The sequence below is a fragment of the Phalacrocorax carbo genome, chromosome 1, assembly GCF_963921805.1.
Source record: "Phalacrocorax carbo chromosome 1, bPhaCar2.1, whole genome shotgun sequence".
In the NCBI taxonomy this organism is placed as follows: domain Eukaryota; kingdom Metazoa; phylum Chordata; class Aves; order Suliformes; family Phalacrocoracidae; genus Phalacrocorax; species Phalacrocorax carbo.
In genome coordinates, this window is record NC_087513.1 from 43,443,938 (window position 1) to 43,460,984 (window position 17,047).

At 38.3% G+C, this 17,047-nt stretch overlaps 1 protein-coding gene across 4 annotated transcripts in view; it reads left to right on the forward strand.

Annotated features, from left to right (window-relative positions):
* NAV3 (neuron navigator 3) overlaps window positions 1-17,047 on the forward strand; it is a 411,830-nt gene that overhangs the window by 268,584 nt on the left and 126,199 nt on the right. For 2 of the 4 annotated variants that reach the window (XM_064450028.1, XM_064450020.1), the window contains exons 8-9: window positions 6,594-7,632; window positions 16,828-16,943. In XM_064450028.1, coding sequence (XP_064306098.1) covers window positions 6,594-7,632; window positions 16,828-16,943 — 1,155 coding nt within the window. The remainder of the gene's footprint in view (window positions 1-6,593; window positions 7,633-16,827; window positions 16,944-17,047) is intronic. The other 2 variants (XM_064450013.1, XM_064450036.1) reach the window with 1 other exon arrangement.

A 17,047-nucleotide genomic window follows, 5' to 3' on the forward strand; every position in this document is an offset into this window, starting at 1 on the left:
TTAGACTTGGTAAGGAAGACCCAAGAAGATAGGGTTCTCTACCTGTAGTAGAGTTGGGATTAAAGTTCAGAACTGAAAACTTTCAAGAAGTTATATTTTATCCCTCTTTGATGAAAATATCACTGGGTGACTGTTCTGAAGTAAAAATGAATCCATATTGGATGCCTATAATCTTGGACCATATTCAGGTCTACTCATACCCAAAGGAAGCTGCCATAATTTTCAGGGGACTTTGTGTCTTAGCCTCTAATGGAGAAGACTCAGAATATTATACTTGCATCAGGCTATTACATGCATCCATTCGTTCAGAACCTTACCTAGTATATATATGTCTGAGTAGAGTATTGGAAATTATGTCAAATGTAATGAAATTTTACAGGGATTTGAGTTCATTGTTCATGTTTTATTGCCTCCTTTAAATATGAACTTCTATTATGGAAACAGAGTTCCCTGGGTCCTTCCGTTTCTCCCACCCTGACACTGTTTTCCTGGAAAAATGCGCCTCTTCAGGCTTTATCTCAGAAAGAATAATGTAAAACTTCAGCTTTCTGAGTTGTGTAACTAATCCATCCCCTTCCCCCCCTTCTTTCTCCCTTTGTGTAATGAACAGCATTTTATTCATATCTCTGGGTTAGAATACAGTTGAAAATGATACAATATACATAGTACCCGTTTGCATCCTTGGGGTCTGTGGGAGGAACAAGTATGCAGTGAATGTTCTTCATCCAAGCAACAGGCAGCTATCCAGATTTTTTTTACAAAATTCTGATGAACACACTTTGCCCCTAGCTGTATCTGAAGATATAAAACAATCCTTTCAATAGTTATTTCTTTATTTTCACTATCAGGGTTGAATGTTTTAGATACTTCTATGGTGGGATTTATTTTATCAAGGACTTATTTATGGCGAGACATCCAGGCTAAAACTAGAAAGAGATCAGAGTGAAAGCTGAACAGACACTGTATAGTTCACAAATACGATAGTGAAGTTTTGAAGTAGATGTGGCTGCTTGAGTGAAGGTATGTACAGCAGTTTAGGTTTTAGAATTGCTTCATAATGTTGACATAAGTTTGGTGCTGAAATATGTGAGAGTGAAATGACTCAAGGTGAGCCATGCTTGTAGACATTAATACTCTTAACTCGTTACTTGGAAACTGTCTTTTGACTCCTTAGGTTTGCACTGCATTACAAATGTGCGTGGCTTTTTTGCATGACGGTTTTCTTCACTTTCCCATTTCTTTACAGCAGAGAATGAGAACCTTGATGAGATTTTTAGTGAAGTCATTACTTGCGAGAGGATAAGGGGTGGCTTTGTTTGCATATAATCATTCAACTCATTTTACAGGATATAGAAAATGTAATGTTGCATAACTACAGAGTACTATCTTTGAGATGTTTCTGTCTGCTTTTTTTTCTTTCTTTCAAAACAGCAGAATCGATGGAAGAACATTGATTTTACATGAGAATATAAATCAAATACAAGTTTGGTTTAGAGTATAAAGCAGAAGTTAATTACAGAAAATTACTCTGGGACTGCAAAGATAACAAAGCGATATTTTTTTATAATACCCTAAATAAACACATGAGAACCTGTATTTGAATTCACCATGCTACTTATTTGTCTAAAGAGAAGAAAAATTGAACCATACTATATTTTCATTTTAATTATTATAGTGGCTAATTTTTTAACATTACCATGAAATTTGTAAGTAGTCTTTTGATACTTTTTTGAAGTATTTGAGGATGTTCTATGACCTGAGTTTTTCAAATAACTTGTTTAGGAAAGACTTCAGCACTTACAATAGTAACGGTAATAATAACAAACACCTCTTTAAAAAAAAGTGTCACTATACATTGAAAATCTGATTTTTCCTTACAGTGTGACACACAATAAACCTTACATTTCAAATTTTGCTTCTGATGCAGATGCATGGAGCAAAATAACTTTAATAGCTTCCATTGAATGGATATACAGTCCATACACTCTAATTTCTGAGACACAGATCATACAGTAAATGGCTTGTAATTCTGCATGAGTGTTGCATAAACTGAAGTGGAAAAAGAGGTAACTTGTTCTGGGTAAATAGTCATTAGAGGTTGGGATCTCCAGACATTTTCAAGGGCAGACCACTTTTGGTGCATTTCTCTCTGCTGTACACCTTTCTGTATGTGCTATAAGGGGAACTCAGAAAAGTGTTTTGGTTTTTTTTAAACCCAGTTATATGTAATACTTGAAATCCATTCCTGCATAACACAGTTTCCAATTCAGTCACAATGGGGAATGGGTATGTAATCACAGAGTTAGAGGAGACCTGAAGGTGATCCAAAGTAAGATGTGATATGGGTCTTTTATTTAGTATTTCGTTATTTAGTATGTCATTAATGTTATCTCTTTTGACCATTGCTTAGGGAGTAGTTCACACAGTAAGAAACTTAGCTCTCCTGAGTGAATGCAGCTTTGCTCTTTACTGAGAGCTGCCAGTTTTTACCCACAGGCCCAACCACTGCTGTGACACAGGTAACTGTGTGTAGCTGTGGTTAAGTCAGGAATAGAGAAGGCACCAAACCAATAAACATACCATTAGCTGAAAATCATCTGCAGGGCTTTCGTGAGCTGATCTTTTTTTGTTTTCTTTCCTGGGCTTTGCAGCTTATGGATGGATTTCAAAGAACACATCTGTTTTCCAGGTCACGTCACATCTATATGCTTCTGACTTAATGAAATAAAGATGAAAATAAAACTATGAAAATTAAACTGTTTTAATAAAGTAATTATTCACATTGCTAATAAGGTGGATACCCAGGGCGTTCTTACTCCAGCAAAGAAATTATGTTCTAATTCAAGTCAAATTTTAAAAACAAATACTTACACTTCAGAGGTTAGAAACACTGTATCTGAACAGTAGTAAGGGTCTCTGTGTCATGGAGTTTAATTGCCTGCTTTTCAATATAACTTAATAATATAAAATGGTATGGTGTTTTGCCCAAACTGGGTTTCAACAGTATTTTGTTGTTTTGCCCATACCAGCTCTGACAAACTCTGTCCTGAACTCGATTGTCTGATGACGCAAATCATTGTTCATCTGTGGCTGGTTCATACACCTATAGATAATTTGTTTACATTTTTTCTGGTGCCAGTACTTTGCCAGTTGTCCCTGTTGAAGTTCTCCTCCTGTGCTGTTAGGGGGTAGCCGCTTTCTCATGGACAGCTGGAAAGGGACAGTTGAAGAAGCTGAATTTTTTAATCTCACCAGATAAATCTCCCATTCCTCCAAACATCCTTATAGCAATCCCTTGCAGCTCTTCCATTTTCTACTAACCTTTTTTGTTGTGAGTGACTAAAATTGGATACTCTAATCTGGGCATCTACCTCCCACAGAATATTTAGATTATCAGTACTTAACTATAGAGCAATGTTGTCACAGAGGTCCTGTCTTCTCCAACAGCACAGAACACAGCAAAGGTCACAGCCAAGAAGACAGAGGAGGTTGATTATATATTGGGCCCAAGTTTAAACCCTCAGGTGTCCTTTATTTGTGCAACAGCCTATAAAAAGTGGACTTGAAAATCTCCATTCAGTTGTCACAGTCTTGCTGAGTTCTGGAAGAAATTTCTCTTTTGCACTGAATGGCTGGGGGTTGTTGCTGTTCTGCTTTCTCAGTGCAGGTTGGGCTGAGCTCTCAAGCAGAATGCAAAATTGGTTTAATCACAAGCTGATTATGCATTTCAGCAATAAGGGGATTAGGCCCTAAACAGAAGACTGTCTTCTTGTAAAATTTAGTTTATAGAATTATGAAACCTTTGTCATAGGTTGGGTTCACTCTGTATCAACATCACCACAAGGTGGGGACAGATTTCATGTAATGAACAGCTACAGCTAATCCCAATTGAATGTGCAGAAAGCAATTGATGATGCACAGCTTCAGGTAATGCATTTGGGCTGGGGGGAAAAAAATCTTTTTATTCCACATCTTTAAATATACAGACAGGCTTTCAATATATCTTGAGAGCATGCAGTCTGCATTTCTTGTGGAAACATTAAGGATACACTTTAAATTGAAGGTTAAAAGCAAGTTAAACTTCTCTGTAACTTTTTTGATGCTGTTTATGATTTCATAGGGATCAAATAAGTACCAGTGTTTCCAGGAACCTGTGGGTTTTTTTCTATATATGTAGCAGAACACACTGTTGATGAAACAGTAAATAGTCTTCTTTTTACAATTTCCCCCCCACCAATGAGTTTAATATTATGTAGCAGGAAATATGGCAAGGCATACATTCTTCTTTTTAATCAGAACACTTTTTTCTCTCTCATGTAGTAAAACTAATAGCCTGAAGCCATACAAATGTAACACAATTAATACAACAGAGTGCAGTGGCATCCTGCTGTTCACAGATTGTTACATGTATTCTGCATTAGCTTTGCATATTCTTATGGTGAATTGTTCTTCTGCAAAACTATTGGGATAGCTAAAGACCCCAATCCTCCTGTGTAATTAAGGCAAGCTTAGTGCAAGGCAAGATGTGTGCAAGAAAGTCCTGTGCACATCTAGTCCTGGGCTAACAGCCACAGGGCTGATCCCTGGTATAAATTAAGGAAACCTGAGGGCTGCAGTAATTTCCAACAGCTGTTGTTGGCTCCAGGCTCTCTTCCATGATCTGAGGCTCACCAGAAAATAGGAGGGGCCCAGCCACAATTCCTGCCTTGGTCACAATGGAGGGATCTGTTTTGCAGCTGCCCATGTTCATGGTGCTACCTGGAGCCTCGGGAGTAAGCCGTAACCTCACCTGCCCCAAAAAAATATGTTGAGGCAACCCGTACCAGTTAACGTTTTCTTGCCTCATAACTGGATGGAGCAGACTTGTTTGAAACCTTCTGTGAAGGTAAACTGAGCTCATTTAGCACTTGCTAATGGGACTTGCATATCAGGCTGAGGAGCACATGAAAAACTCTGGGAGATGGAATTATACAGCATCTATTGAAGGTGGAGGTGATTGGCCTGCTGAGGTCCAGTTGTTAGTAGCATTAAGCAAGTAAAGCTGTTACATTTCTGTCATGTTATTTTTTTTAAATTATTATTTTTAAACTAGAACTTCTTAATGCTCTTTAGAGAAGTAAATTTTGCTATGTTTGCATTCTCTTTGTTAAAGGAAAAACAGCTCCCCTTCAGGATGCTCAGAATGCTCTTTCCTATGTGTATTAGTGGCCTTCAGACCTCCAGGTGGGGTAGTCTAATCTGTACAAGGACCTTAGGGCTGAGACTGCAAAAATGAAAAGGAAGCATAACTTCAAAACCCTGCGCTGAGGGACAAATGTCTTCAGTGTCCTCATCTACTATATTATTCAGACGGGGGCCCCAAGGCATGACTTTGGCTCCATGTGTGTATGCAACGCATCAAGTACTCTTTTTGCCTTTACATGAACTATACTTGCATTGCGTGTTTCATAGGCTTTCTTGTAGTACTGAATTTGATATACTATATAGGCAGGCTTACACCTAATTTACTGGCAATGCCGAGAATGAATGGCAAGACAAGATAGATACACTAAGAGGAAATATGTCATCTGCTGAAATAGCTATGTACCACATACGTGAGTGCCATTACCACTTCATATCTCTGATGCTCCAGAGCAATACTGTTTAGATACTCAGGTATGTCTTGGAAATCTGAGGTTGATACAGAAGAACTTAACCCTTTTGTGCATTCGTCTGTTTTGCTTAATAAGGCTAGATGACTTTCTTGAAAATCATGGTTGTGAAATAGCACAGTTTTATTATTGCAGAAGGGTCTTGTTCTCCTTCATTCTGAAGATTTCCTCAAGGTCCTGAATGATGTAAATGTAGTGGAGGTACCAGAGCCATGTAAATGAGCCTTCTGTACCTACCTGAGCTTCAGGCCCAAAACAGCTATCATTGGTTGCTGTACCCATGTAGATATCACCGTAACTTTCAAGTACTGACACTGGTGAAATTGTTGATATATTTTTTTCCCACCTATGAAAGTGCGCTGGGGTAAGTTCCTTAAGTCAGCTACTAGAGGTTGTTAACGGTACTTAAAACAAAAAAAAAAACACAGTCACTTGCCATTTTTTTGCTTTTGTGAATGTTGATTGTATCCATTTAATTTCAGTATTACTCAGTCCTCCTCCTCCCACCCAAAACCTCAGCTTTCTAGCACATATTTTGCTTTCACTAAACATCAAAATCATCTTTCTCTGGTTTTGTTTTTCTTCCAATATTGTAGCATTCTTTTCTTCTTCCATTTCTCAGTATTCTATTATTAACAAGTGACTGGAAGAATTTCTTTATGACTTATTAAAGATAAAATCTTTAAATAGGAAGATTTAATTTGCATAATGAAATGGTTACAAGGAAGGTGTTTCCAAGGCTTTCTTGAGCTCCTAGAAGTATTGCACAACACTGTGATGGGCAGGGGGGAGGCATTTCAGTTAGCATACTTCATGTTCCATGCACATGTAAATTATGTTTATGATAAATCACGTGTTTTAAATGCCAGAGGAGTATGGTATCACTTTCAAGCAGGAGATGGGAGAATAACTGTACCATTATGGTTCTTTCTGGTTTTTAAGCAGATTCACCAAAAGGCCCTCACCCATCTGCAGGCATGAATGGAAATGTGCAGCATCCCACCAGCACCGGGCAGCAGCAGGTCTCTGCCATACCCTCTCCAAGTGCCAGCAAGCCATGGCGCAGCAAATCCATGAATGTCAAACACAGCGCAACCTCTACCATGCTGTCCGTGAAGCAGCCTAGTCCTGCAACCTCCCCTACTCCATCTTCAGACAGGCTCAAACCACCCCCTTCTGAAGGTGTGAAGCCCCCTTCATCTGGACAAAAATCTATGCTGGAAAAATTCAAGCTGGTTAACGCTAGGACTGCTCTGAGACCTCCTTTGTCACTAAGCTCAGGACCCAGTGACAGTGGGAGAGAGGATGATACCTTTTCAGAGTGTGGTGAAATGGATGTCTTAAGTGGTGGGGTGAACAGTGGCGGCTCCACAAGTAGCAGTCCTAAAGTATCACCGAAATTAACCCCTCCAAAAGCTGGAAGCAAAAATCTCAGCAATAAAAAGTCTTTGCTACAGCCAAAGGACAAAGAGGAAAAGAACAGGGACAAAAATAAAGTTTGCACTGAGAAAACAGTCAAGGAAGAGAAGGACCAGGTCACTGAAACATCTACAAAGAAGAGCTCAAAAATTGCAAGCTTAATCCCAAAGGGAAGCAAGACAACAGCAGCCAAGAAGGAAAGTTTAATACCATCTTCTAGTGGGATCCCAAAGCCTGGATCAAAGATGCCAACAGCAAAGCAGAGCGCTTCATCCGCATGTACGGGAAGTAAGGAGGCTGAGAAACTGAGGACTACAAAAGGAAACCAGACCCAATCAACACCAAAATCTCAATTTAGTGAGAAGGCTTCTCCTTCCTCTGGTCTGGCTTCTTCTGAAGGGAAAGAACCAAGCGCAGCTCTTACCCCAGGGTCCTCTGCAGCTCTGTCGGCCTCGATGGCTGCAAGCAGTGGCCAAGGCACAGGAAATGGTGTTGTCCAGCTTCCTCAACAACAGCAATACAGCCACCCCAACACTGCCACAGTAGCTCCTTTCATATATAGGTAAGGTCATGGAGGGAAACTGGGTTTGTGTTACCATTTAGGAAAGAGAGCTAAAACAGATAGAGCAATGGTGGATCATGCTGCTATGTGTTTTATCTCCCAGTTTCTGTCACAGCATCAAGCATGTGTTTTCCTAATATTATTTTTAAATTAATGTTACTGTATAAATAATTTCTTGCAAGAACTCTGAGTCTCTACCTTGTACAAAAGCAATCCATTGTAAATATTTGCCATTTAAAAATCAGGATGTTTTGATTAATAATGCAAATCACATGATACATTCCCTGTGCTGCTTCTGAAAGGTCACGGATGAGTCAGGTTTCTAGAGAGAATATTCTTGTTCGCAATTTAAGAACCTCAACATTTATTTGCTGATATTCAATAATATTTGCTTAAAATACACAGTTACCTTAAAAAATCCTAAAATAAACTGCTGACATTTTCAGTTACAGTTACGTGTATCAAACTTTGCCTGAATTTGTTTTGCTGTATGATAGAGAAGCTGAGACATTTCATTCTTGTACAGCTCAGAAGACAGAGTAAGTGTAGAAAGACTGGCAGGCTGGTTTGAGTAATGATTTCAGATGTCAGCTGTTGGAGGACTTTACCCTCAGTTGTGGGCAAACTTAACATCTGATAAAAATGACAAATACATTATTAAGCAAAATATACTGGCAGTTTTTGTTAGTGAGTAGTACTGCAGATAATCTTGGCTAAAGATTAAAGAGGTGCTGAAGCAGGCTCTGAGGGAGTATATATATCATTACACACAACTAAACATAGCTTCAAAACCAATTTGGATGAGTGATAAACTGTTTAAGTAGTTCAGAAAATCATATGGGAGGAGAAAAAGGCACAATATAGGTTATATTTATTCTAATACGCAGTGGGTAGCCTCTTGAGTTTCAATTAAATGTATCATTGAATGTGCTTAATATGTATGCTTCCATATAACTCTGGAATAATCTCAGTGATACAGACGATTTGCAGCAAGGTACATAGGATGGCCTACATACGTGTTAGGGTGCATATATAAACAGAGAGAAGAAGCAGCTATGCTTTGTCTTTAGATGCATGTGCTATTTAATGACAATTTTACCACGTATTGATGCCATTTAGTTGCATGATGGAGATATCTTACCATTCTTTTAAGCTCCATCACAAAGCAAAATGTATTTTGAATTTTAAAGGGCGATAAAAGCAAGCATCTTCCAGTAAAATTTGGTATTAATAATTATCTGTTTGCTTCAAACAAACAGCAAAGGAGACTCTTGAAGTTAAATCTCACATGAAAATAAAATTCTCAGAGCCAAGGTCTCATCTCAGAATGCCATAAACCCAGAGTAATAGACCGACTTTGATGAGGTTACTTCAATGTGTATCTCTGTAACTGAGAGCAGAATCTGACCCAAAAATACATGGTGACTACATTTCTTAAAATTCTCAAGGGCTCTGTAATAGTACACAATGATTGCATAGAAGAATATAAATATAACCAAGGATAAAATATCCAAGTTTCCAAAGTCAGCGTATTTATTTTTGTGGACATACGGCAAATAGAAGTGTGCATGAAGCTGGGGTATTGTATTTATACTTTCTTCCTCTTAAACATAACTGTTTTCTGAGCGGTCACCACAATTTATAGACAGAGTTTTCAGGTGCGCTTGTTAGTTGCTAGGACAGCTGTATAGATCAATGAGTTAATAAAAAATAGTTACCATTCAGACTAAGTTTTTTACAGCTAAAAGGAATATCTAGACTCTGTACATTTGCACTGCAGTCCTTGTAAAAAGTTGCAATATAATTTAGTAACAATACAGGGCATTTTATCCGGGATCCTGCAGAATACTGCAGTACACTGCAATATACTGCTGAGTTCAGGCTGTTAACACAAGGATAAGTAAGCTAGTGCTTTTTGTGGTTTTTTTTTTTTCTGATACCTGCAGATATCTTCTACTTTGCTATGTTTGCTTATTACCCAAGAGGATATTACTGTAGATTTGTGGGTAAAATAGAGAGTGCAGTGCTTTAACAGTTATCAACGCTCATGTTTTCAAGGAGTTGTGTATTTTTATTAATGGACAGTAGATAGAAAATACTGTTTTACTAGGAGGTTCTGAAATTATATATTGCACTATTCAGCATTGCATTCTTGGTGCTTTGTCCTATCCGATATCACATTGTATTTATATGCCTGTTAAACACCATGGCATGGAAATTCATATGGAATTATTATGTCTCTTCAAAGATTAGCAGCAACAGTCAGAGCTGCATTTGAGATAATCTAAACGGGTATAACTCAAATTCTTCCATCCTCCTCAGCAAATGATTAATTTTACAATGCAGTTTTGAATGCATTATTTACAGCCCCTTATGTATCCCCTCTGAAGCTGACTGCAGGGTCCAACTGGTATAAGAAGGGCTGAAGTAGATGTAATTTAGTTGCCAGAATGATTGATAAGAGAGATACAGCAGGAAAAACAACTAAAGGAAAAGTGTAAGAGACTGTATAATTGTTTAAAGTATACCAGCCACTACTTTAAATTACACATTCTTCTACATAGACAGAATTGGAGGAAGATGGAAATTGTGCCATCTGCCAGAGTCCCTTAGACTTGTATAGAAATTAGCCATAGAATTTAGTTATCTTCCTAGTGGTGCTTAAGTTCCAGATGGAGAAGAGTAACACAGAAGTTTAGTGCTTACTAGGTTATAGCGAAAACAGAAAAAAGAGGCATTAGTTAAAAAAACCACAACCTCTGAATCTCCTAAAATATTAGCAACAGAATAACAGCTTAATTGCTCAGTATTGGGAGTTCTTAGCTTTTCTACACGTTGCTCAAAAGTGTAATATAACCTGTAATTCCAAATACTTTCTTGTGCAGAGAACAGCCTGATGTATGCAATTGCTGATATATATTTTTTGTGAGCCAAATTGTGTAAGTTTGTGTTACTTCCATAAAATGGGAAACATAACTAATAGACCCAGGAGTAACACAAATGTCACCTCACTCCATGGAGCAAATCCTTAGCTGATGTAAATCATCATAACCCTACAGGACGTATGTGATACGTTGGCAATTAACATTTGCTGTGGATTTGCTCAAACACTAAAGGAATATTTCAATAGGGGAACACTGAGTTGTAACTGGACGCATGTACTGCAGTTCAGTTTTATTTTATTGACTTCTCCAGTAATTGCTGTAGGAGCTTAGCAGGTCTCTTTTGCATGGCTGGCATATAGATCCTGAAGTGCCCAAATCCCTGTGGTGCTCAGGAGTTGCTTATTGCCTGAAATGCTGAAAGTATAGAAACTGCTGAAGAGAATTAGCTGACCGCTCATCATCCTGAGCAGCGCTTCTATGTTGTGCATTGCTTAAATTTCAGTTCTTCAGCTAAATCCGTAGTTTAATGATGGTAACATCTGGAAGAAGTTTCAGCACTGTCTGAATTAAGACCTCACAGAGATAGTCTTTCAGTGTCAATGCTGGACTACAAAAACCAGTTTGGCACTCCTTTTGTCCCTTAAGAATAAGAAACTGGTAACTTCAGCTATTTAATAGATGGGTATAGAGAAGATGGAGCCAGACTCTTCTCTGAAATACAGGATGATAGGATGAGAGGTAACAGCTGCAGTTACAGTGGGGGAGATGCTGATTAAAAGTTAGAAAAAATATTTTTACCTTGAGGGTGGTGAAACACTGGCGCAGGCTACCCAGAGAGGTTGTGGAGTTTCTGTCCTCAGACCGATTCAAGACTCAACCAAAAGAGACCCTGAGCAACTTGATGTAACCACACCTGCTTTGAGCAGGTCATTGGACCAGAGGCCATCTAGAACGTCTTTCTGATCTAAATTAATTTGTGATTCTGTGAGGACTAAAGTGTTCACTAGATAGAGGCAGAGAAAGGAAATACCACTATAAAAAACTAACATGTTACCAGGTACTAAAATCTTTTTTCCTATCATCTCCTTTCCTATATGGTAATTGAAATAATTCTATTACCAGAGCATAGCTTCAAGGGTGCATGGGAAGTGCAGAGCTGTGACAGATGGGAAGGAGGATATAATCTGGTTGCACCTCTGGAGGCACAGTGAAATTCAATTCCAGCTGCCTGTTCAGGATGTTTTTATACTGGCTTAGGGAAAAAAATTAAACTACTCTTCAAGGATCCTGCAAACACAGCATCTGCAGGGTTTGTTGAAGCCATATTTATGTCCAACGTTAACAACTAGAAGCTGCTTCTGGTCACTGATTGTGGAGTTAAAATTAAGTTTTCCGTAGAAGACATTCTAACAGTTAATTGTGTTTGTTAATAATAGATTGTGCTGCTAAAAATACTGCAACTCTTTCTTCAAAAATGTGATGATTCAAAGTTACACTGCAGTGCTTTATTGATTTCCGTTATTTACATTACTGTTGTGAAAATAAAACTACAGTCACCACCAAAATTTTGCAGTCGTAGGTAGTGCTAAACATTGCCACCCACCAGTTTTACTTGTAACAAAAACACAGTGTTTAGAAAAATCCTCCCTATTTCTCATGTTTGATTTTCAAGTAATTGTGCAAGAAAAGTTTCCAGTGTAGAGGTGTTGGCTTAAGAGATGGGAAGGAGGATAATAAGCAAAGAAATCATTATAAAAACATACTCAACTAATGCTGAGTTAAAACAGTAGCTTGATAATTCAGTTGCTTGATGTTTATGATCTGAAGTCATTCTTTTAATTCACAGACAAGTGTAGACTTATTTCTTTGACTAAATAGTCAGTAAAGTGTAGGGTAAAGGACCAAAAGGGATATTCTGTCCAGTCTTCTGTCACTGGCAACCATATTAACCCTTTTATAAACCAATGAAGGTTCATTGTAAACTAGTTAATCCCCACAACTCCAACAGGAAGGTTCCTCCAGAAACTCACTTATGTCATTGTTAGAAATTGTTTGCAACCCACATGATGAGATTGCATCCATTTATTACGTTGTTAATACTGTCATTTAACTTTAAAAAGTTGTTTTCCCTCTTTTTGATAACTCTTTTTGAATATGTGAGGGAATAATCCCATCCCCTTCCTCTCTTTTGCAAAGATAAACAAAATTATATCTTTTCTTTCCTCTCGCATGGGTTTCTTCTTCCCTATGAGCATCCTAGTAGCCCTTCCCTGCAGCTGCTCCCAATTTAACACACATGTCTTGAACATGGGTGATCAAACTGCTCATATTCCAGATGTGGTCCTGCCAGTCTGTTACACTGACAGTGATACACATTCAAGACAGCTGCACCTCAGAGAGTTGTTGGAAAAAAAAAACCCAGCATATTCATCTGATATCTTTTGGAATGTCGAGTAAAAACCAAACAAATCTTTGATGTTATCTATGTTTATCAAAGGTTGGCTATTTCTTTAGAGCCAGGAAATGACTGATGGGATTGAAGACAGCTTATTAAGTAGTGTTCCAAATTCTGTTCTTAATTACTCCTGTACAGGCTCATTTTAATCAAAGGGAATGAGCTTGTGCAGGTGTGATTGAAAGCAGGATTTGTCCCATTAAGCAAGTCTGATGCTTTTACAAATAGGTAGCATATAGCTCAGTGGGTTGGGGATAAATATATTCTCTGATAGCCATGATTAAAATAGAAAACAGATTGTCCTGTTTTCATGATGGTTGCCTAAATTAACCTGTGCTGCAGATGCACAGCACCGGAAGAAATGTCAACGGGGTTGCTTTGACTAAACTGAAATTATTTTCACTTTCCTAGATGTTGAGAGATGCAAGGATACTTTTATTTTTTTTAAGGCAGTGGGCTGTGACTAGGTAGAGGATAGAGGGCCATTCATTAAGGCCAACGTGTAAGGTTAATGAGAAGATGTTTTAATTTGCTGTTTGCTTGCCTGGAGCTTAATCTGTGCTGCAGATCTGCAGAGATCACTTGAGTCATTCATGGGATTAATATGGCCCAGAGAAAGAAGTAAAAGCCAGAAGTATGGAGGAAGACAAATCTCAAAAATTCACCTTTTTTTTTTTTTTTTTTTTGATCTAAGCAAAGAGGCATCTACACGCTTTTTCCAATGTATCACACTCTGTGACAGGCCTAGAGCAAGAGAACTTGAAGTTTTAGGTACCCAGTCTATACCTGGACCTCCTTACTTCCTGAGAGCTGGGGCTCCTACGTGACTTTGCTCAGAAATCTTTCACCACTAGACCATTCTCAGCCCATTCAGGCTAAGATCAACTCCAGAAAAAATCAGGGCCTTTGCCATCATGCACCAAAAGGGAGGGCTGCTGTGGAAGTGCTGGCAGCTGGCAACCCAGTGAAGACCTGGTGGGAGAAGAGCTATGAATGAGAACCCCCTGCCCAGGTTCGTCCTTGGGGTACCTCCATCGTGGGTGCCCAAGGGCTGGGCAGGTGGCTTTTGGCCCATCACTTCCACAATAAATAACCAGTTTTCTCAAGTAAGCAGAACTTTAACTGCTGCAAAACCCATAGTCCTCTGTGGGATTTCTGTTGTTGCCTCAGATAATTAGAATCATTGATGTTTTTACCAAATTAAACATAAAAATGCTAAATTATGTCAGTACAGCAGTTTCTTTGTTATTTGTTTTGATAGCAAATCATATTTATTTTACATTAGATTTAAACTTCCAAGTTTCAAGTAAGATAAAAGGGACATTTCATGCTTCTTAGATCTGTTATTTCAGGCTGCCTATAAATTTAAGAAAACCGCATCATATTTACATTTGGTTTGTATTTCCATGGTTTTCTTTCTACAAATTAAATCAAATATTTTTAAACTATTAGTGTTACATGATATTGGTTATTCAGTTTTTTTTATTTTAAGGCTTAGTTTTTAATGCCATCTTATGTTCCAGAAACTGGATTTTGTGCTGCAATTAATCCCACCGATCAGATTCTAAAATATGGAATGGAAATCTTTGGAAGTATCTTTTCTCACAGCGTTTTTAAACTTCTCTTCCTGGTTATAGCTGCATCGAGTCTTTGAAAATTGGAGAAAAAAAAAAGCTAATAAAGCACTGAATAACGGAAATGTGTTTTAATTGGTATTTGGTATATCTCTGGAAGGTGTGATGTCACCTGGGCAAGCAAACAATGTGTGAACAAGTGAAAACTTATATTCATTGTTATTTTAAGTAAACAGATTCATTCATCATACTAAAGTTTACTTAGCTACTCTAAATTGCTCATTATCTGTTTGTACTTTTCTGGGGAGATCCAGTTATTTTAAAGCAAGCATCTGTGTTCCCATACAGTCAGTAGTGAGGTATGTCTTCTCTATTGACTGTACAGGCAATAGTCACTGCCAGAGGGCAATCCACATCAACGAAGTTCTGTGTTTGCCTGTCCCCATTCACTAGATGAAGAATCAGTGAATTGGGTTTTGATGTCTGGTGGGGGTCCAGCCCACTTGATCCTTTTCTGATGACAGATTTCCAGATAAACAGGAATGGATCCTTTCTATCTTCTTTTAGAAGATACATATAAGTTTCCTGGTCACTCAGGGAAGGGTTTGCATCACACTTCTGTGTTGATGCAGTGATTGATGGTAGAACAGTTGCACAGTCAGGAATGTGATGCCATAGGATCAGGGGGAGAACAGGTGAAAAGGATCCCTTTTTATCTCTAACTAGAGGCGCATCGACGTAAACTCCATATATGTTTTGTGGAGAATGCTGGGAATACTGGGTCTGCACCCACTTAGCTGGGTGCTCTTCCTACAAGACCAAAAACAGCCTTCTCTTTTCCAGTGTTCCTCTTAACTAACTCCAGCCTTGCTCTGGCTCCAGATTTGTGAGGTCTATGATTTGGGTTCAATGAGAAGAGTGCAGACCACATGATTACCCTTGCCATTAGTATAAGTGCCTTTTTCTGAGATGTGGTTGGGGGCTGGTAGTTTGCCCTGGGCTGATCTAGCACTAAGTTTCAGCACCAACCCAGACAGGAGTCCTCATGAGCATTTGTGGCCTCTCAAAGTGGCTTTCACTGAAAGTAGGCATGTCTCTCATTGTTTTGATCATTTGAAATGATATGGGAAAATAGGTGGGATGGTGGAATTTCAGTGTGTGTTTGTTGGGGAGGGATAAAGTCAGCTTTTTATTACTTAGGACACTGTCCTCAAGCACCAAATGTAAAATTACATTCAAGGTCAGTAGGATATAGTTAACCTTGCAGCATGTATTGAGCTTGTGTTTCCAGGGGTGTGTCACAGAGAGGAATGGTAGATGGGAACTTAAAAGAGTTTTTTATAGAGCAGTTGTCTGTTTCTAGCATCCCAAAAGTAGAGAAATTGATAAGAAAAGTGCATCAGATCAGAGTACATGTGCTGTTCATGTCAGGAAATTTGGAAGAGCTTAAGTTCTTTCCATTTTATTTCAAAAAAAGTGGCCAGTATATCTTTAGTTGTATTCTTTTACTGTACACAATTGTGGTACAGGTTGCTATTTAATGGCGTCATGGTTCAACAATTCCTGTGTAAGCTAGATGCTACAGTTATTCCTTAAGAAGAGACAACGATCGTCTGATCCATTTTGTATTATAATCCATGTGCTCGTGTATTTCTTGCTACTTACCATTACGCAGTAGCAAATAACTGTATTCAGCAAAGAGTACCCGTTATAATTTATCAACAATATCAACAGAAATATATCATCACAGGAAATATGGGCTATTTATGAGCAAGTTAATGGAAAAACTTTATCATTCCATTTCCCCAGAGTCATATAATATATATATTATCAAAAGAAGCTGCATATAGATTTAAATATCTGGGCCAGATTTCCATTTCAGCCTTGCATAAGCTTCTTCCCACATGGCCTTTCTCACTTAATATTTCAGCAATTACAAGTTTTCATTTCCCTTATATATGTGCAGGGATGTGGCTTAACCAATTTAAACGGATTCTGCCTCTATCTGCTTGACAACTCTTGCAGAGAAAAAGCAAGGAAATAAAATGGCTCCAAATCTCCCAGCATTAACTCTGAGTTGTTCCTGAAGAGAGAGACAGAGAGATCTCCTAGTTGCTTGCAAATTTATGTAGCTGAAGTCAAACTAGCACAGTAAGAATGTGATATTCATGGTATTTTCAGCATATAGTGACATGATTCTAGGCGGAGCTGCAAGTAACATTTGTTTCCATTAATACATGAATGACAGATAATAATGATCAATCTTCTTCCTTGATTTCAGAACTCTCTCAGAAAATGACAGTACCTCTTTACCACCTGCTGACTCCAGCACCAGTCCTACTAAAATGGATTTGTCATTCAGTAAGACTGCCAAACAGTGCCTAGAGGAGATATCTGGTGAGTAACACTAAGTCAGGAGAAGCCTGTGAACTTCTTTATTTACATCTGTTTCTTACCAGGAGCTTTGCAATGTGTTGAAATAATACATCTGACTGCTACCC